Below are 21,549 nucleotides of genomic sequence, written 5' to 3' on the forward strand. Positions count from 1 at the left end.
TAATTAACATTTTCCAACTTGGAAAGACCGTTTGATTCTACGTTGGTTCCGCTAGCACGCAAGTCACAAAATCATCCCGAAAAATGAAAACTAATTTAACTAAGACTCACCAGGGCATATTTTCCGGGTGTAAATTCAAAAAAACCTCATCTTTTGTAAAAAGATAGTATACTACCGTAGTATGTTTAAAAAAATCATTCCATCTGCCATGGTCAATGGGCGTGGCCGAAACAGAATTTAACAATAAATTCTACACTATGCTGTAGCCTATGGGCAGTGCACCGCATCGTACTTTATTACGTTACCGAACAATTTGTACAACGCCAGTTTAACTTAAAAACTCGTTCAGAACTTTTATCTGTTGACTTTAACATGTTTATTCAAAAGTTCATTCAAAACTTTTATCTGTGGACGTCAAAAGATGCTCCATATCCAGTGTTATTCCACACGTAGTTCTAGCTGCTTTGGATGTACTGTAGCCGCGCGATGAGTTTGCACCACGATCAGATCCGGCCGCAGTCTACCCCCTGCATACGCTATGCAGAGTGTGCTGCAGCGTATGCAATAATTCCCGTATACCAGACTCTGTGGTGCAAACTCATCGCGCGGCTACACTAGCAACCTTATGAAGTGCACTGCGATCATTATTTACCGTTTCTATGTAGATACGGTACAGTTCACAGTTTTTTCAGTAGAAAACGATTTGCACTGCTTTTTCTTTGATTTGTTGGACGATTACTTAAATGGTTAAATTAGCCTTGTACAGGTTGTTCAGTACTGTTACTCGTACAATGAATGATGCGGTGCACTGGCCAAAAGCTACAGCATAGCGTAGAATTTATTGTTAAATTCTGTTTTGGCCACGCCCATGGACCTTGGCAGGTGGGATAATTTTTTAAACATACTACGGTAGTATACTATCTTTTTACAAGAGAGGAGATTTTTCTGAATTTACACCCAGAAAATGTGCCCTGTTTAGTATCAGCCGTATTATTTGTAGTCAAAATACTCGTATACGGAAGCCGAATATTCTCGTATTATACTGCTACGAGAATAATTACGGTCATGTGCCGCATTACTTCCTACAACCGAAGCAGAAGATTCGTCAGTGTAATAGAAACGTAAATATTCGGGGATTTGTGATAATCTGCTCCGAAAGAAACAATGCATAGAAGTTTAATAAGGCAGCACCTTCATTCATAAAGGAACACAATCATCTTTGCAGCTATACGTTTCCATTCCAGAGTGTGACGTTGTAAGTAAACATGGCGCTTACGTACTGAGTCGGATATGCAATCCATATGTAACGAAGAACATCACTCCAGCCGGGTGGCAACAGTACAAGGGAATGGTGAACCCCTTTATTTTATAATAACTGGCAATGACGCTGGTTTCCATCATAATCAAGAGCATCTAGCTTGTGGTACTTCTGTCCCTTTGTTTTGGTGTTGGGTCACGGTACCGCTGTGGCATTGGTCGTGACAACGGTCTGGCAGCAGGAACCAGACACCCGATCACTCGCGTTGGGAGGTGGTGCTAATGGATCATATGTCATACACAACTTACTGCCCAGTGCCAGACACATCATAAAGTATATAAGGTATATTTATTAAATTCTTTAGTATCCTTATTTCCGACCAACGCTTCGTGCTCGCAAACACTGTTAAAATAAATAATACGTATAGTAATAAATAATACGTATATAGTTCAATAAATACGTAACAGACGGCCAGCGCGGCGGCATTTCCTGAAAGTTGCACGTCCCACTTGATCCTTGTAGCTGCTGAAACTTTAGCGTCTACGGCACGACAAAGCAGAATTTTATAGAAATTCCACGGTCAAGAAATGAACACAAGCCGAAGAAGTTTTTGGGTATTGCCAGCGTGCTGACACATCTAAACCCATACCGGGTAGATCGTGTTCCAGAGGGAGATTTTCGTCGGCCTCGCCGGTACGTCGTATCCCTAAGTAAAAACCAGAAAATAGCACCACTATGATAAATAGAACCTATTTACCTGCTGGAACCGTAATCTCGGATACAATAATGAAGATTTTTTATTAGTTTCTTCGCCAGGCTGCGTCAAGCCACAATTGTAATAAAAAAAATTTTTCTGATTTTAATTTACAAGTTAGCTAACAAAACAACTTATCCTGGGAACCGAATCCATGTCTTGTACTTTCCAAGCTAAACCGTACTGTGGCCAGAAATAGCGGATTACAATACTCGTACGTAGTGTACCAGTTTTATTGAGTCATTTTCGGCATTTGAGTATTTATGGGTCATGATATTTGTGATTTGTTCATTACCGGCATTCGGGCAGTCATGTTTTGGTATTATTACCGTAAATTTGTGTAATCAGCGCTAGCCACATTTAATATGATTCATTTTACGGAACGCATAATTCTTAAATTCATAACACGACCGAGTCTTACTGATGCCATGTCGCTCTCATTAGCTGCAGTCTGTACGGCCAAGCACGAAATATGGAAAAAAGGTGTAACATGTTGATTTTGCAGAAGCACTTAATTGTTTAAATTCGTAGAGTTCGCCACTTCAAATTTTTTCCTAAAAACATGACTAGGTGGCATGTGAGTAAATGCAAATTAAATTGCAGCGTTGCGTAAATGGGTTGTTGAGACCTGAAGATAATTATGTTCTAAATGCAGCTGTCATCATTCACTGCATTCGATCGGATTTAAATCCCTTCCATTCCCGTAACATCACACACCAGTACAGCGAAGTCTGCCCACTTGAGAATGCTTTTCCCAAAAAAATGTTCGGCTCCAACCCACGAGCTCGGTAGGAGCGCACTCAGCATTACCAGTATCTGCGCTTAGCGGACGAAGAAAAGCAAAACTCGACTGTAGCACACACGTTGTCGTATAAGCAGAAGTATATAAGCCAGACAATTGTGCACTTATGTGTGGGATTCAGTTCCTTTTATCTTTGCTCTGATCTGGCCCTTACAAACGCACTAACTCCCGAGCATTGCTGAGTGTCAGCTTTTTAATGTTCTCCAGCAGTTAAAATGGTTGTCGTACTATATCTACATAATACACTACAGTATCCTATTGCCTGTTCGAAAAATTAATTCCCCAAGCTGTTCGTGAGATTGGGAACAGCCATCTTCTAGCAGCCCGGAGCTCACACAGTGTTAAATTTTTGTTATAAAATGGCGTCGATGACATGAGCTTCTGTTCGAACTATAGACATAAACGAATGAAACAAATGATAAATGCGTCACTCACAGGCAGCTGACAGTGAGTATCGTTGCCGTGAACTACGCTGCCTCGTAATTTGACAATAATGATTAAAATGACAAAAGATGTTATTAGACACTGGACATCGATTAGCAAGGTTGCACGATAGGTTATTACAGGGGACACATTCGACAAATATAGTTTCGCGGCAGTGCCGCTGTCGTATCGCCAAACAACTTATTTGTAGAATTTATATGTCCCTTCCGACGTGGATCGTTTTGGAAAGGAATACGGCTCCAAAATCGAACCGAACTGTTCGCTTGGGTACTTGTACTTGTTTCCCGGACGTTCGAGAACAGGGCGTTCACCAATTTCAGCATAGAACTTGTTATAATCAATGTGCTCAACGGGGGGACGATGCGACCACAGCACATTCGCTCGCTCGATCATCTCTGCCAGATCTGGAACCAAATCCTTCGAAACATTTGACAATTTTCGTTGGATAAAGTATCCCCGGTCCGGAGTGCCCTCCGGATTAAAAGCGCTGCAAAAAAATATTCAAACTGGTGCTTAAGTTCAATACGCTTCCATCAGGTGAACGATGTCATACGATATGCAATAGGGCAACAGTTTAGTTTTTTTGGCACCAACCTCGAGGCAGGGGTTTCTTGCATCGCACTAGCTAGTTTTTTAATTTTATCCTGTGCGCATTTGAATATGATACCGTTGTAAGGAAACACTATTCGATCGCCGCCGTACTCGAACTTGTAAACATGGGCATACAAACATTTTTTGGTGCCCTCCAGAAGTCTCCTGATTCGACTTTCGGATACTGCAACACAAGATTTATTCCAGCTTTAGCAAACCAGAATCGTACTGAAGATTTATTAGGTAGTAAACGTCCAGAGAAGCTAGAATATGCAGTAAGTTGTCTCTGATCTGTCCATTTTTAATTCAGTGTTTTCCCCTTTTTAGCCACCTTAACCGCTCTTTGTATTGTGTATATTTTAGGATGCCAGAATTTACGGGAATTAATTATTACCTAATTAGAGCCTGCTAGAAAGTCTTTGGATGCTGGTTCGGATATCCGATTTTATAGTTTACAAAAATACAAATCTTTTAGTAATTAAAATATGAGCAAAACCGAAGCATTTTTAAAACCACATACTACAGTAAGTCAGTAGTGGAAGACAATTTACGCTTAGAAACTCAGGTTTCGAATTAACGATCGAGATTGGCAAATCATTTAGGTCGTGTTAACAGCGAAATCCCGTATCCTATTACCTTCCACTTTTCTCGTTAAATAAACTGGGTTGTAAATGTTCATCATTTGCAACATTTATGCAGCTTTTTCAGTACACGTTGGATTTACCTCTCCGGCTTTAAAGCAACAATATTTCGGCAAATCTTACTGCTATGCTCAAGACCTGTTACTATTATTATGACGAAAACTACACCACCTACCCGTAGTAAGAAGCAGCACATAATCAGAAGAAATAGGCCGCTGCGCTACTTTCGCAGCACCGCGGGGAGTAGCCGCTGTAAAGGTCACCAACATTACAAGTCCAAAGACACTCAGAATCGCCAAACGTGGAAAGTATGTACTCATATAATATGTGCTGTATCGGGAAGTACACATCTTTAGATATAGTACGGGAAAGTATGTACTCATATAATATGTGCTGTATCGGGAATACACTACAGCAGATTAAGTTACATAAATCGACTATTTAGATACTTCCATTCTGGTGCAAGAATTAAATTATTCGAAGCTTTGGTTTTATCAGTGATCGATTATTGTGCCTCCTGCGTCCACCCAGTGTTAAAGACGTCCAGCGATACGGTAGAAAAGTGCCAAAAACGTTTTACAAAAACTTTGCTACTAGGAAATGATCCGGCAAACTACGAAGAACGTTTAAAAGAGCTGCAGTGGGACAGTCTAAAATTACGTCGCATTAAGAAAGCGCTGATGTTTATTTATAAACTGAAGTTTGGCAAAGTGCCTTTGGGTGACCTTTGCATCCTTCCTTTGTTTGGTTGGTTCGGTTGCTGCGCTTGAATCTGTTGCAGGTAATACTCGGCATCACGCTCGGCTGACTCAACATCCATTTCCGATTGCACCGGCTCCAACGTCTATATGTGGTACAACGGTGACCGCCGTCCATGGATCTCACCTAAACGAAATGACTACCTTGTGGAACGAACTCTCTTTTCCTGTGGAATCCTACCGGTCAACTTCCACGTTCCAGGCCGAACTGGATCGCGTTGACTGGGACAACCTTGCATGGATTAAGAAGCATCCTTTGTTTGTTAAAGATACTTAGATTTTTGGCTGCCCCATAGCTTGTTTCAGTTTTAAGTCGTACGAATTTTTTTCGATGCTGGTGGTAGTTTTATTTCCTTAATTAATGTACCGCATACTCCTAAACTCCTACTGTCATGATGTCACGCTTTTGTTTTCTTATTTCGAATTTTTCTGTCTTAGCTTAAAAGGAGGCGACGCCTCGTAGCAAAGGACAATAAACCAGTTATTATTATTATTGTACGAGTATCTTTTATCTGCACAAATCGCAACACGAGGACACGCTAAGTATACGTGATAGACTAGAAACCAGCGAGAATAAGTGACAACAAATCACGTGTTGTGCACCACACAATTCACTTTATTTTTGATTTCATACGCGAACAAACCGAGAAGGTACAGGCTTGGGCAATTTACGGAACACTGACAGCAGCGACTCGCTTACAACATTTACAGGGCATATTTTTCCCGTTCTATCCACATTTTTTGCGTCACCGTCGACATTTTGGTACAGCAGCTTTGCGCAACCGAAATGAAAAATAGCTAAACAAGGTCCAGGCCGGACAAAAGTCACTCGAAAAATCTGCAAGTGCAAATGTACAAAACTCTGCTACCGGAAATCCACTTTATACGCTGCACGAAGTCCGCCTACGTTCTTAATTCGGTGCGGTTGCCATCCTGTCGTCCACGGCACCGCAACAATTCGCCAAAGACCGCTAGTCCCATGACATTTTGGTCGGCGACATTTCACGGCATGGTAATTTCGCCGCGCGACGTTACGTCGCGGGACATTTAGTCGGCATGTAGGACTTCATGACGCAAGACATTCCCGTCGTATGACAGTTTTGACGAAGAGACATTTCGATCAAAGCGGTTTGGTGAGCTGACTAAGAATTTAATACAGGACTTGAAGAAGTGGAAAATTGAAATCGACCAGTCAGTCCGCAGTTAAAGAACCGAGCAGCAAAGTCACCAAGCAGTTTTCAACAAGAGACTATCCAATACACATTATTGCCAGGATCACATTCAAAAGAGATGCGCGTGCTTGTGGTAAAATGATCACAGGATTCACATTGTAGAAGTGCATTGTTCTGCGTAACATTGTGCTAGGCCGCATATTCTCCACAATATTTCACTTAAATTGCAATTGTTCCCGATTACACCACTGGGTTCTGAGAAAAATTACTGTAAACAAATTTAGTCGTTTGGTCTGTGAGCACAAGCACATTAAAACTGCACAAAAAATGGTAGTATTCACTCGGAAACCTCGCTCCGACATCGGTAAGCGTAGGAAAGGAAGCAAGAGGAAAATGGATTACTTAAGCAGATGGAAACAATGCCTTGTAGTTGCTACTAGTTGGTTTTACATTTGAGGAAGCCTACAGAAACATACAGCCGGTACGGTACGGCTACAGTCAGCATGCAAATCATTATTTTAAGATCATCCGCCGTACTCGTACACAGTGACTAGAAGTAGGAACCAGTCCATTGGACACGTTACTACAAAAAGTGATGCGCACTGCAAGCATTGCGTGCTGTTGAATTATCGATCCAAAGAACTCTTGCACAGCACCACAGGCACCAACCCACTCATACTTGCACCGGAGCCCAGTTTCATCGGCAGATGGCTAAAATTGCAGCATGTAGAGTAGGCAACTACAAACAATCTTTATAGAACAAAAAAGTCAATCACATTGAACATTATGCCAGATAAGCTGTACAATTACTTCGCTTATGTTAGATTTACAGTGGATGTGGTGAAGGAAGGCGTGATACAGCGGGGATATGTTACGGATATCGCTGACGATGGACTCATCATCGACTTCCATCATAATGGCCCATTGTCAACGGAAGTGGTTAAGTTCTCATGTATCCGCATACTGCCATCCAAAACATTTGCCGCCGACCGTTATCTTGAACCAGTCCGAATGGGCTCAGAGGTAGAGGTACTTCTTCGAGACACAGTGTAAGTCACTGCAATTTTTATCGTTACATTAATTGTATCATGATGCGAATTGCAAAACTACGAAGTGGTCGTATTTTCCAATGGTAGAGCTCAACCTCTGACCTGGAGAAAGGCCACTTTTGTGGGACTGGTACCTGACTATGGAAATAAGATGGTGCCAGACGAAGAGGGTGCCCAGTTCTCCTTGGTCCGACTGCAATCCAGGAATCCATTCTCTTTGGCCGTTGTAACTAATCTGTGGCCGCCATTCGTAGCCAGTGATATACGTATCCGCCAGAAGCGACTTTGGCGAACGATCTCATCGAAATCCTTCAGCAAAGTGACAGTGCCGTACACATCATATTCATGTACGAAGGCCGATTGTCCGTTTCCAAAATCTCCTCTTTTCTTTTATATGAAGCACATCGACGTTATTACCAAATTGGTCTGGCTAGAAGGGACTGGTACGCTTCTTCTGTCCGCTGACGATGTTAGTGTAACCGTGCTCTCCAGCCATAAAACTAAACGACTGCCCAAAATATTCCATCGATTGGTTTTCCACTTGTGCGACCAGTTTATGGAGCGATACATTACAAAAGGTTTGGTTTAAATCTTACTTTTCTTGTGAAGCGGATACGTATTGCTGCAAGCAAACAAAAGTAGATGTTGATCACCCTTTTACCTGGACAGAGTGGACAGAAACCCTTACTTAAAATTCTTAAGAAATCCAGTAATTCCAGTTTGCGGCACTAAATTCTTACTTCTGTTAATAAAATAAAACAACCATAACTTTTTTAAACTGCTCTGTCACAACTCACAAGTATCCTGTATGATACTGTAGTTTTATACGGGTCTGTCTTTTGAAAATAGGGGGTACCACTCGTAAGGAGATATGGCGCACAAACGCGATCCAAAAGCTACTGTTTTTTCCCAAATGGTTGGCTTCGAAATCAAGTGTCGCCGGTACGTTAAATCGAAATAACGAAGTTTTAACCTTCGCACTCAGTTTCCTGGTGTACAACAGAATCGGAAAAAGCATGTACCGATATGTTCTCGATATTAATAATTAGCTTTTAGTACCTTTCAAAACTGGGGCAATTAGAAGATTTTACCGGGTTCTCTGTAAACACTTTCTCCGCCTTTTCTCGTGACAACAATTACAGACAAGAAAAAAACCTAATTTATGAAGACCAATGGTTGCAGCAAGGATAATCTCCACGATAGGTAAGGAGCGACAAGTGGCCCGTTACCGTAGTAGTTGCCAAAAGAATAGCAAAACAACACTGCTGCGTCATCTGTACAGTTAAATTAAACGGGTTGTTGCTGCTGTATAATAGCTTACGTCTGCGACGAGCGGGACTCAGGAGTAATCTGCACAAGGTCGAAGACTACTCTGTCTGCTCATAACAAAAAAGCTTCCAATGGTGATTTGCAGGTGCCCTGATTTTTAAGGGCTTAACTCAGGATCTCGAGGTGTTTCCGACATTACATGCTCTACCAGACGTACTGCTGCGGGAGACATTACAAAGTATCGACAGGATATCACAAGATAGATGGGCTCTGAAATGGTAAGTAGTAATTGCAAAGTTATCGGTGATTGCCGTGCTTAATTCGATTGTTATAAAAACCAACGCAGCGCATCGAGGCTATAAAATCACCTTGCAATTGCCTTTGTAAAATTTAGTTCGAGAGTAAACTTCACGCGTACGTAACCAAGAAATCCGTCCAGACCGATGGATTGTTAGCCGGGCAAGTTTACAGTTCCGCTGGCAAAAGCATTCGAGTTTAGAGTTTTCACACTTACCAAAATTGTGAAGCATTCCGATCAGGAGTTTGACCTGGATGGTTTTGGCGAAGCATGCGTATAATCATACTAAGATCGTATGTTCTGCTAGACTTCATATTTTTAGGAGCGCCGGAATGTTTTGCCGGCTTCAAATTACTAGCAAATGTTTGTACATGTTACAGTGTCTGCCGGAGATGGTACAGGCTTCAGTCAAGTCCCCTGGCAAAGAAATGTGTAATCCTGGAAGCTCCGGACCGCATACGCAATCATCCGGTACAACTGGCTAATGCAATGCTTAAGCACACAACTCCATCGACACGGAGCCTACTTCTGATGCAGTTTTCTCCCAACCACAGTTACACGGCCATACGATTAATCAAAGAAATGCAGTTGCATTTAGAGTTTTATGTATCCTACCGGAGTACAGACAGAGTACACTGGCGCAGTCAAATCCACGACCTTGAGGATGAACTGGCATTCTATCCCTCAGTCAGCAATCTCCAAATTTCCTGCTCAATGAAATCGAAGAGCGGCGAACGACTTACGTTAGGTACATACATTGATAAAATACTAGCATACTTTCAAATATAAGTGTGTACCATATCAATACTTCCGTCAATGATGTTAAACGATGATCACAGAAATAATCGTGGCAGCGTCGGACGGAATAAATTGTCTGCTGAACCGTTTGGGCGGTGGTTGGGTCTACTGTTGCACGACTAAAATCATGGTTGACACAGTTAAGGGAATTTCGCGTGTGCTCGATGCGCTAAATCTCCGCTGTTTCACACACGGCAAGCTATCTGAGGCCGTGGACTGTCAACAATATTGGCAATGGGAAGAAGGAGAACGGTTGAAGAATGATATGCAGCGGTGGCCTATATGTTCAGCAGCTTTTGAAGCTTTAACGAGAGGGTTTGAGAATTACTGTCCACCAAGCGAGTCGTACTCGTATTGTCAGGAAACTGGATTCCACCCAGACATTCTGAAAGTGCTGATCCGTAAGCCTCGTTTGGTGGGAGAAGAACATTTTAGTTCATGCGGCGTTCAGAGTTGGCTTCGATTTACTTAACTTTTCTAGTTTACTGTTATGTATTTGGAACAACGGAGAGAGCGGCAACTTTAACTGAATTATTTACTACATACGATTAGCTGTTTGTTTATCTGCAGTGTATCTGGGTTTTTGAAATAAAAATGCGACATTAAACCCATGTACAGATCTTGTCATATGAATGATATCAGTATTTGATAGGTTAACATGGAGCTTGATCAAATTAGAGTAATGAGTATATCGTTTTTACTCATATCTCCGGTTTTCGTGTTCGAAGCTTGTGACCGGCACAGCATTTCCACATTAAGGACTTGTGTACGGTGTAAAAGGGTGTGAAAGGGTGTGTATCACTGTACGGAGTGGTCACCTAACAGAAAACAATAAAACAAGCGTTCCGTAACAGATCCCCCCAAATCACAACAATTAACTTCCGTTACTGTCTTGCCCGGGAATAGTGTTCATTACACATATCACAGCTTTGCCTGTGTGAATTATCCATTACCGTAATACGGGCAGTTTTACTTGCTATTTCAAGGCACTTTTGTTAGCAAAATCTGCATAAGCGAGCGGCGCTTGGTAAAACCCAATGGTATTAGTAGTACATACCGGTATTTTGTGAGCAGTTATATTTTATTAGATAGCATTATGATTTTAAGTACTGTCTTCAGCGTTGGCAAACGTTTATGTACTGTATTATGCATACTGGAAATAAGAGGTACGACGAACGCATTTCCCCTTATATTGTTAACTACCGTAATACAAGCCAGTGTTTGTAGCGCACCTGTTAACTTTTGCTAGTTATGAAATGCAGAAACTTTAACATCATCATTTTGCAGAAACACTCGAATGGGTACATTCTTAGAGTTTTCGACTTCGTAATTCTTTCCAGAAGCATGGTCAGGTGGCAAATGCGTAAATGCAGACTAAGTTGCAGCGTTGAATAAACGCATAATTGAGATCTAAAAATAATTCTGTTTAAATTGCAGCTGTAATCATTTATTAATGCATTCGATCCGACTAAAATTTTCTCCATTTCAGCGTCGTCTGGCCACTTGAAGACGTTTTTCCTAAAACAATGTTCGACTGCAGCGTATTAGTTCGGCAGAAGCGCAGTCAGCATTACCAGTATCAGCGGTTGGCGGACCGGGAAATGAAAAAGTGATTGGTGCCAAGATTTGTATTTGAATATAAGCGAGGTTCATCTGCGTTTCTGCTTGTGATTCAATTCAGTTTATCCTAGAGCTTGTAATTCGGTCCGTGGTATTTTAGTTGGTGCTCTAAAGATTATTGATTGTTACCTGTTTCACTGCACACCAGCCATCAAAATGCTTACAAGTTTATCGATTTTTGGTATTTTTGGGTTGATGATTCTGGTGACCTTTACTGGGGTGCACTGCGGTGCTGCGATATCGAGGCAGGAGTCTTCTGAATATGTGCTGCTTATTACTTCGGGTAAGTCGTATGCATTTCAATCTGAAAAGTTAGGGCACATCAAACTTTACGATAGAGTTTTGACTACATAAATTGAAGTTGTTTTGAAATGCCACCCGGTAGCTCCTTTATTAACGAGCGTATACAAAACGAACATCCTGCAGTAACAATTATGTAAAGTGCACAAATGACGAATACTTCCAGTTCGGTTTGATTAATGAGAACTTAGAAGCGAGCAGGTACGCGACCTGATGATAATTATTCTATCACTACCAGTAGAATTGCTAAGTGATTTATAAACCTGACTATCTGAAAGGGAGAACGGCAGTTGCTCAGCTGGGCTAAATTACAAAGTACTCGTATTATGGCTAATAATTACCTGTTTTACAGACGTATAGCATAGCAGCTTTTACGATACTTCGATTGATTTTGCTTATATTTATGTACTTCAAGTTATTTTAAGTTTGTGGTTCATAAATAATTAACTAAAGTACCATTACAAAAAGAACGCCTCAAATCAGATGATGATGTACCCGTGTTAATTTCAATAAATCATTTTCGAATTTATGCAAAAAGCCAGATATAAGCAACAAAAAGGATATAAAAGTGAATGGCCGAGAAAACAACGGTCGTTGCGCATGTGGATTTCTTGAGAATTTCTTAGATTTCTTAATACGATGGTCGTGTACCCAGTTCATGCCGTACTGTGTAAAGGAAACATCTATTGAAGAACCATGTATTGCAGACGACGGCAATCGGATCAATTTCCGCTTCGATCGCACGCAAGGATTTCAGTACGCCCATGTGTACAAGTACATATGGAGCACAATCAGCAAATCGACCTTCCACGGTTTCATATTCAAATGCTCAAAAGAGAAACTTCCAGAGCTAGTTGACACGATAAAGGAAAAGATTTCCTTCAAGTTGGTGTGACGAGCTATGGCTTTATTTGTTAATTTGTCAGAAAGTCCAACTGTCACAAAACATATTAAAATTAACAATAACAGTTTTAAGCATGCTCTACAGGGCTTTGGGTGAAAAGGATGTTCCGCACCACGCCTATTTTATCCACGGAAAATTGTCGAGTGTTCCAGACAAGCTGGCTCCAAAATTGAGTGAAATGATCCATCGTGCAGACAGACAGTGGGAAAACCGTGACCACATCGATTATACGAGTTTCTATTATGGTATGCCGGAACGCACGGTTATCACTCTGGAGCAGGCCCCAAGATTGGAGTTCGCTAAGTATCTGGAGCCGGAAAACTTTCCAAAGGTATCCCTGTCGAAGCGAATAAAGAATATTTTCGGGTAGCGGGAAGTATGACGGCGACATACGTTATTTCTCCGAAACTGTACCTGTCCAAACTGTTCCCTACACGAACTAACCAGCAACTTGGCCCAACCAGTCTTCTGCTCATATTATTACTAGCTCATGAAGCCATATTATTAATCTTTATTGCCAGTTAACGAAATAGTGTCTACATCTCAACGCCTTACAATCCTGTTGAGCCGGTTTTCTTTTAATGCGGTGATGGTCGTCAGGTGTTTATAAAACAGAAGCATATCTTCTTTACAATATCTGTAATGTCGAATAGTTGAATAAATGTTTGATTTCGTTAGATCTAGTTCTAAATTAAGAATTTGACAGTGTATGACAATTCGAGGATTTCGAGCTACAAAAAGATGGTTGTTTACGGATAAGACCTAAACTCATTTACTCCCAAACTTGTACAAGCAAATGCCGTTTAAACTTAAAACTCAGATATCCGATAGCTAGAACAAATAAAGAAACTCCTCTCGCTGTTTTGAGCAACTAACAGTTCCCAGAACAGAAGCCGCATTACCTCGTTGAATTTCAACACTAACACGCTGCCACAAAAATTCCGTAGCACACACTTCTCCTGTTCGCAACTTTACGAATACGTTTATATAAGTTCACAACAGGATACAATCTTTTACCGGGAGGCTGAACAAAATGGCCATCTGCTTTGTCATGGTGCGCTGGATCCGTCCAACACTTAATTGACGTTATCCTAGTTTCATTCGATAGAGCAATGCTTTTAACATGAAAAAGTGAAGTTAAGTCAAAATTTTCATAAGGCTGAAATTTTTTATGAATTCTTTTGTAAAATCGGCTGGGTTTAGATGATGTCCTGGAAGCGAAAACCTGAAATTACCCGTTTCTAAATTAAAATTCTTGCTATTCAGCTAACGACATTAATGTAGCTTATTTTACTATTTCTGGTAGAGTGGTTGTTCTCGTTTTTTTGTTTCTGGTCGAGAGGTTGTTACCAGAAAGGGCAATGTGTCAGCTACATTTTAAAGTCAAATCTGCATTTTTTGGTGCATCCTGTCATGCAGCCAAAAATTGTAACCGAAAATACTCGAAAATACCAAATAAAAAACCGGCATTTTTCGAAAAAGTCACAATGTGTCTTGACTGCATAACTCGTTCAGCGTATGCAGCATGACCACAACTTTTTTTTCTATAGAAAGAAAACGTATTTTGCTAAATGAAACAGTTAAAAATATTCAAACAGTCCGTAAGGGGAAGAAATGGCACAAGATTTTATGTTTTGCGAGCTGGGACACGAAAGATTTGCAGACAGTTTCATTTGACATCATTGCAAAAGTCGAAGACGACTTAATTTTTTCGAAAACTTTGTTTTAGGTTTTGTGGCTAATAAAATTCTCTATCGAATGAGCCTAAACAGTTTACGATGCGATAAAGGGTCTGCGAAAAACAAACGAAAACAGAAGACGGCCATTTTGTTCAGCCACCCGGTAAATGGTCAAAATTTATAAATCATTGACAGCCTTAATTTTAATTGACTGCTGATGATCAATCAATTTCCTTCAGTTTTCGGTTCTTCGCTGCTATGGTCGCACGTAATCAGTCGTAATTCGTGGATAGAATCTGATGTTCTTCCCCATCTTGCGGTTCCCATCGAAACGCCTACCCGCCAAGCGACAGCTAGTGTAATGGGCGATTAACGCTTAGAGCGCTTCCGGATAACGGTTTCGTTTGTCTGTCGGTTGCTCATAAAACCGTCACTATTGCATTAGCCACCGCAACACTACTCGTATTGATGTTCGTGGTTGCCGTGAAATGTTCACGGCGCAGTGCACCTTATTTGTTCAATCCCTTAATGTCGTCGTGGACGATTACGAGTAGGTATCCAAGGCCGCCGTCATTCTGGGAGCGTCAACTATCGGTGTTTTAGAACGGCAGCTGCAGAACTCTCATCGGAATCACTACGATCAAATGGTTTTGTGAGATGGCCAATTGTACAACGTTGGACTATACAATGGACACTGCAAAACTGGTTGCGCAAACGGCTTTATCGGCTATATCGATGTGCGTTCAGCCAGTTTTGCAGTCCATTGTACGAATACCGATGCAAGCGGAAATTGGATAGCCGTGCTATGCAGAAAAGGTCGCAAACAGTGTGCGACAGAAGCATATGCGGCGCTCATAGATCATTAGCACTGGATTCAGAACAAAGGACGACCGAAAAACTAGACTCTGGAGGCTAAAGTGTGTATTCCATATTCCAATTTTAAACATTATGTTTAATTTTAAAATTGAGTTGCAATCAGAAAACACAAATTTTGCGCGGGAACTGCGGCTGTGGATATCGTGGCTTCATATTCCCCAGTTTACTTTACTTTGCTTCCCTTCAGATATCCTTAATAAATCCTTGCAGCTCGTACTGAAATTACCGAAAATTTAATCGGTTGGTCATCCATTGGTGGCCGTTGGTCTATCACCTGTGAGTAAGGATGGTAATATCCAAGAGAAAGCCCCTGGATATGGGATATATCCAAAACGTATCCGGATATATCCAGAAATATCTTGGATATATCGTTTTCTATCCAGATATATCCAATAACATGTTTTTTTTATGAAAAAGCCTTAAAAAGGCTTAAATACTAAAATAAAAGCATCACACAACACACTAACGATCAACGCCAGATTTAGATATTAGAAGGAAACAAGAAATACACACATACTTCGACTATTCTCGACATCAAGGTTAGCCGGTTAGGGTAACTGTACATTTTGAACAACGGATCACCCACGTACTACATAATCCAATAGTAAAAAAATAAAAGAAATAATTATTTGACGTGCCCGCCATTTCCGCCTTACCACAAACACATGCGAATCGTAGTTCCAATGCGAGCCTTAGGTTGACGGCCCCGAGTTATTAATACAAAAATTTTGTTTCAGTGTGAGATCAAACATGGTGATTTGCACATTTATGATTATTTTGCGGAGACACCAGTAGAACGTCAGATGGTATTGATGTATAGGCAAACTTGTTGATCTTAAAATTTTGTACTTCAACATACTTGAATAATTGGGTGATCCGTTTTTCAAAATATTCAGTCAAGCTGATCCGTTGTTGAGAAAAGTCGCAGCATGTATAGCAACTTTTAAATGCCTTCGCTGGAAAAAATATGTTTATATAAAAGGATCTGTCTTATATCCGTCAATATGCTGCTGTATCTTTGTATTCACCGCATCCACCAAATATCCAAAAATATCCGTATCTTTCGAGACAGCTCGAGATATGGATATGATATTTGGATATTTAAGCTCTGGATACACTTTTGGATATTGGATATTACCATCCTTACCTGTGAGCGCAAACATGGTAAAATTCTGCAAAACTGTGGTACGGAATTACAACTTTCACTCCGATTTCGGTTAGCGCAGGAAAGAGAACAAAAGGAAAAAGGTGAACGCGGATGCTCAGGCAAATGAATGATGAAATGAAAATTATTGGTAACAGGGGTCGGCCAAGTCTTTGCCGCCCGTTTTCCTTTGCCGTTTTAGTTTACCTTGTCAAGTTTACCATTGCTTTTTGCCTATACAATACCGCCGTAAATCTTTCGCCGTTTTAATTTACCGCTCCAAAATACCTTTTTAATTGCCTTTGATTTTGACCTTCTGCATACTACAATATCGTCAAACACTTTACCTTATCTGGACTTTGTTGGCGCTTCTGTTGTATATTTGAGTCAACATTCGTGTTGGAAAGTCTACTGATCCGTTATAACTTTTACGTGTCCGTATAAGCCATTTTCACAATTATTACTGTTAACAAAGCACAGCTTCGCAGGAATAATCAGGATAAAAAATTCTATTGCCCATCACAGCGGAACAGCGGTCCGGTTCGGTTCAGCACTTTACGGTTCAGCACATTGATCCCCCAACACACGATAATAAATTAGCAAACATATAGCGCGCCACATGGGGCGTCAGGTTATCCGGTGGCTGATCCAGTCATCCTGCAAATTTACATGCCTGCAACCCAATGATAAATAATCAACACCGAAGCTTAGAAGCTTTTTAATATACTGTAATCGTAAAAATTTCGTACACTGAGACATTAGGTTAAAACAGGTTATTTAGTTGCAAAATAATAAATTTGCTGAGTTGGGCTTTTCCGGCAAAAAAACCGCTAGGTGCAGAGGTTCAAGAGTGGAACACTGGAATACAGTACACTAGCGCATTAATCACACGACAACAGAACTACCAGCACTGGATCCACATGCTATCACAGCAGTTCCATTATCGATCCATAGTCCATACAATCTTTGAACAGCATCACATGCATGATGCGGCAGCCTACTCTGGCTCGCACTGGAATCCGAGACTAGATCGGCAGACCGCCATTATCTCAGTTGACTCAGCATAAGGCATTTTTGCCCGTGAAAATTTTTTCTCAAATAATGCGTTCAAGCATGCTGCAGAACATGCTAGATAAGCTCTACGACTACGAAACATATGTTAAATTCACGGCTGACGTCGTGCGAGATGGTGTCATTCAGCGGGGATATGTTACGGATATTGCTAACGATGGACTCATTATCGACTTCCATCATGATGGCCCAACGTCAACGGAATTGGTCGAATTCTCCTGTATCCGCATACTGCCAGCCCAAAGGTTTGCATCCTACCGTTACCTTAGACCACTCGAAGGCAACGCCAAGGTGGAAGTGCTAGTTCGAGACGTATTGTAAGTGGCCGGAATAATAATCACCAGGCAGTGGCAGGCACTGTAATTATGATTCTCCGTAAGAATGTCTAATAGGGTTCGTAATTTCCACTGGTAGGGATCAACCTCTGACATGGAGAAATGCCACTTTCGTGGCACTGGTACCTGACTATGGCGACAGTGAACCTGAAGATGAAGGTGACCAATTTGCCCTGATTCGACTGAAATCCAGGAATCCATTCTCTTGGCCGTTGTCACTCATAAGTTCAGATTAACTGTAGCCAGCGATATACGAATCCGCCAGAAACGATTCTGGCAAGTAGTCACACCGGAAACGTTCTACAAAGTGACCGTGCCGTACACATTATGCCAGAAAACCGATTGTCCCTTTCCACAATCTCCCCTTCTGTATTATTTGAAACAACTGGACGTTTGTATGAAGTTGATCTGGCTGCAAATGACAGACACGCTTATTGTATCTGCTGATGATGTGAATGTGACCGTGGTATGCCGCAGGAGAACTAAACGGGGCCGAATGCCAAGACTACCCAGGAAATTCCATCGACTAGTTTTTCACCTACACGACCACTTCGTCAAGAGATACATTAGACAAGGTATGGCTGGATGTTCAGCTCTTCTTTGCAGAAAACGAAGCATTTGTGCAAACAGATGCACCACGAAGTAGCCAAAGCGCTCGTTAACACCAGACAAACTTGAGAGTCAATCAATCACCTTGCATTAACAACTCCGGTTTATTATATAATATATATAGCGCGTTTAATGTAAAATAATCCAGTATTACCAGCATACGGTTATCCATCTAGCATAAGGTTATCCACTTTAACTAACCAAGACAGCCGTAATTTTCGTACAAAAGTTCTGATACATATATGTACGACTTACTGTTAGCCTCACACAGACTTTTTCTCTGCAAATAGGAGGTACCATTCGTATGGAGACATGGTTCACAAAAACAATCCAAACGCTACGGTTCTTTCCCAAATGGTTGGCTTCGAAATCAAACTTCGCCGGTACGTCAGGTGAACATTAAAGAAATGGTTTCTTTGCAGTAATTGTCTGCATGTGGAACGGGAAAATGCAGGAATGTTTTCGATATAAGAATAATATTGTCAAACTGGGATAGGCAAACGTTCACTAAATCTTTCTGTAAAGCTATTTTGTAAAAAGTGCAGTTCGACAAAGAAGGAAGCATACTGTTGGAGAGCTAACGGCTGTCGAAATCTTGTCCTGCACGATAGGACATATCGTACCTATCGGATAGGTACTGCAGGTGGTGGTAGTAATAAGCACTACTAGTGATCATCGAAAGGACAGAAAAACAAGTAACACTACAGCAATACAATTACTGTACATTTGGACTCAGTGGGTTATTTGCAGGTAACCTGGTTTCTAAAGGTACCTCTCAGGATTACGAGGAAGTTCAAACATTACAGACTCTTTCGGATATAATACTGAGTGAGGCATTACAAAGTATGGACAAGATAGCACAGAGGGAGCTAAAACGGTAAGTGCAACGTCATCGGTCATTGCTTGCTTGATTCGAGCATCGAAAGAATCACGAGTTGTGGCCTTTTGAGACACCTAGGCCATCAGTATGAACATGCGGCTGCTTCTTTTAAGATCAGTTGACACGTATTAGGTTATTATGCGTTAATAACCGGGAAACCGGTTGATAAATAGACCGCCCGCTAGCCACTCTGTGCCGTTCCGCCGGCAAAATTTTTCAGTGTTAATAAAAACACCAACCGTAATTTTGCGCACACAGCACATATATCGAAACTGTATAACATGCTGCAAGCGGACCCTAAATATTATCTCGAAGGATTTTGCCAATGTGTATACCTACTGTAGCAGACCGTTTTGTCACTTTTGTGCACTGCATAGCTTGTGGACCGCCGGATGGTTTTACAGGTTGTTTCCTACAAATTAATGCAAAGATTTGCACATTGCAGTGTCTGTCGAAGATGGTATAGGCTTCAATCAAGCGCCACGACAGAGAAGTGTGTAATTCTGGAAGCTCCGGACCGCTTACACAATCGCGCGGCATATTTGGCGAAAGCACTGCTAAAGCATACTGATGTATCGACACGAAGTCTGCTACTAATGCAGTTTTCCTGCAGCCACAGCTCCACGGCCATGCGCTTATTAGAAGCAATGCAATTGCAGTTACGGTTTTACGTGTCTTACCGCAGTACAGATACAGTACATTGGCGCAGCCAACTCTACAACCTTGAGGATGAGCTGTGGTGGTATCCAGCAGTCAACAATCTCCACGTTTGTTGCTGCATGAAATCGAAAAGCGGTGAACGATTTACGTTAGGTACAAAAAGGGAATATAGGGGGAATTCAACTGCTAGGCCAGCACTCCCTGTACTTGTTGCCGTCACCCGCCTGGAGTGTGACGTTACGGCAGTACATACGGTTGAATCAGGCGCGGTAACATGGGCACCATGTCTAGCCACAACGTAAAACTCCAGCCGGCTGACGGCAGCAAGTACAGGGAGCGCTGCCGTCAGCAGTTGAATTCCCCCTATATATTTACAAATGTACGGATCACTCTATATGCCATTAGCGCCCATATACTTCTTCCATTGACGCTAAGCTGCTACCGCAGAAATCATCATGGCAGCGCCGGAAGATATAAAATGCCTGCTAGAACTTCTCGGCGGTGGCTGGACGTACTGCTGCACGACCAAGACCATGAAGGACTCAGTCACGGGAATGTCACGTGTGCTGGATACATTAAATTTCCGTTGTTTTGAGCACGGCAAGTTATCAGATGCGATGGACTGCCCGCACCATTGGCAATGGAAAGATGGAGAACGATTGAAGAATGATCTGCAACGTTGGCCTATAAGTTCTACGGCATTGGGTGCCTTAACGAGAGGATTTGAGGATTACTGTCCAGCGAGCATGGAGACTTCAAGCTGTGAGCCAACGGGATTTCGTCCAGACATTTTGAAGGTGTTTATCCGAAAGCCCTGTTTGGTGGGAGAAGAACACTTCAATTCGTGCGGCGTTCAGAGCTGGTTTCGATTTATTTGATTTTTTAACTACATATGTACTTTTCTCGTAACTCTCATTAATTACTATAATTTTCCCGTTACCAACTTTTTGAAGTGCTTGATCGGTCTGCGTCGACTTTTATTGTAATTCATTCTAACTCTTTGAGTTAATGGTGGTATGCTTATATGAATTACTTGCTAAAACCAAATTTGTCTAAGGCTTCGTTGTCAGCTCGTCCTGCTATAAATAGTTTCATCCGAATACAGAAACAGATAGACATGCAGCAAATTAAATTTCCACGGCGCGTAGCTTCTAATTTTTCTATTTGGATATATTGAAACATTACTGATGCAGGCTGAATAAATCAATGACGCAGTCACGATAAAATTATCGATAAGATTGGAAAGGGAATTAATTTTTACGTATAACATGCTCGTAAGATCTTGGTATCCAGTAAGAATTTTAGCGATGAGTACTTTTGTGAGCGCTTTCGTCACTGATTTCTTTACAACGCAACTGCAAAGGAACGGTTCAAGGTTTTTTAAAAATTTCAAGTACTCGATAAATTCTGTTTAATCGGATAAAGGAAAAGTTGGAAGAAAATCGGAATATGGAATCAAATACTTAAAGCGTTCCACTTAAACGACCATTGACGTATTATACAGCGCTCCACTTAAACGACCATACGAGTAGCCAAGGCACCTGCAGTTGGTGCTTGTTCATGTGCAGTACAAAGTTGATTTTTGTGATTGCCCTGGACTGTTAAACATGATCGCGAAATCTGCGGATGACCTCGCG

At 41.4% G+C, this 21,549-nt stretch overlaps 4 protein-coding genes across 5 annotated transcripts in view; 3 read left to right on the plus strand and 1 right to left on the minus strand.

Moving 5' to 3' along the window:
* The window catches only part of LOC129592498 (trace amine-associated receptor 13c-like), a 73,942-nt gene that overhangs the window by 45,570 nt on the left and 6,823 nt on the right, over positions 1-21,549 (minus strand). The gene's annotated exons all lie outside the window — the stretch shown is intronic.
* Positions 7,137-10,427, plus strand: LOC129592494 (uncharacterized). The gene is made up of 6 exons (XM_055488544.1): positions 7,137-7,469; positions 7,557-8,047; positions 8,319-8,411; positions 8,884-9,016; positions 9,417-9,784; positions 9,876-10,427. The coding sequence occupies exons 1-6, from the start codon at positions 7,207-7,209 to the stop codon at positions 10,304-10,306; spliced, it is 1,779 nt and encodes a 592-aa protein (XP_055344519.1). The 5' UTR covers positions 7,137-7,206; the 3' UTR covers positions 10,307-10,427.
* Positions 11,136-13,236, plus strand: LOC129592502 (uncharacterized). Its single transcript, XM_055488556.1, has 4 exons — positions 11,136-11,197; positions 11,324-11,737; positions 12,462-12,639; positions 12,743-13,236. Exons 2-4 carry the CDS (start codon positions 11,611-11,613, stop codon positions 13,026-13,028), a joined length of 591 nt encoding a protein of 196 aa, XP_055344531.1. The 5' UTR covers positions 11,136-11,197; positions 11,324-11,610; the 3' UTR covers positions 13,029-13,236.
* LOC129592496 (uncharacterized) lies at positions 17,383-21,003 on the plus strand. Of its 2 annotated transcripts, none has more exons than XM_055488548.1 (6): positions 17,383-17,745; positions 17,843-18,338; positions 18,663-18,755; positions 19,123-19,249; positions 19,698-20,065; positions 20,318-21,003. In XM_055488548.1, exons 2-6 carry the CDS (start codon positions 18,161-18,163, stop codon positions 20,338-20,340), a joined length of 789 nt encoding a protein of 262 aa, XP_055344523.1. In that variant the 5' UTR covers positions 17,383-17,745; positions 17,843-18,160; the 3' UTR covers positions 20,341-21,003. The 2 variants fall into 2 exon arrangements, with proteins under 2 accessions (XP_055344523.1, XP_055344521.1); XM_055488546.1 differs by having other exon boundaries at positions 20,360-21,003.

This window comes from Paramacrobiotus metropolitanus, unplaced genomic scaffold (genome assembly GCF_019649055.1).
Source record: "Paramacrobiotus metropolitanus isolate TYO unplaced genomic scaffold, Prichtersi_v1.0 Parri_scaffold0000053, whole genome shotgun sequence".
Lineage (NCBI taxonomy): Eukaryota > Metazoa > Tardigrada > Eutardigrada > Parachela > Macrobiotidae > Paramacrobiotus > Paramacrobiotus metropolitanus.

Bases quoted from the DNA above. Each gene is read 5' to 3' on its own strand.
- LOC129592502 (XM_055488556.1), top strand. From the start codon at position 11,611: ATGCTTACAAGTTTATCGATTTTTGGTATTTTTGGGTTGATGATTCTG. The intron at 11,738-12,461 runs GTAAGTCGTATG...CATGTATTGCAG, and splicing joins TGTGCTGCTTATTACTTCGG to ACGACGGCAATCGGATCAAT. The intron at 12,640-12,742 runs GTTGGTGTGACG...CATGCTCTACAG, and splicing joins AAGGAAAAGATTTCCTTCAA to GGCTTTGGGTGAAAAGGATG.
- LOC129592494 (XM_055488544.1), top strand. From the start codon at position 7,207: ATGCCAGATAAGCTGTACAATTACTTCGCTTATGTTAGATTTACAGTG. The intron at 8,412-8,883 runs GTACGTTAAATC...GGTGATTTGCAG, and splicing joins TTCGAAATCAAGTGTCGCCG to GTGCCCTGATTTTTAAGGGC. The intron at 9,017-9,416 runs GTAAGTAGTAAT...TACATGTTACAG, and splicing joins GATAGATGGGCTCTGAAATG to TGTCTGCCGGAGATGGTACA.
- LOC129592496 (XM_055488546.1), top strand. From the start codon at position 18,161: ATGAAGTTGATCTGGCTGCAAATGACAGACACGCTTATTGTATCTGCT. The intron at 19,250-19,697 runs GTAAGTGCAACG...TGCACATTGCAG, and splicing joins GCACAGAGGGAGCTAAAACG to TGTCTGTCGAAGATGGTATA. The intron at 20,066-20,359 runs GTACAAAAAGGG...CTGCTACCGCAG, and splicing joins CGGTGAACGATTTACGTTAG to AAATCATCATGGCAGCGCCG.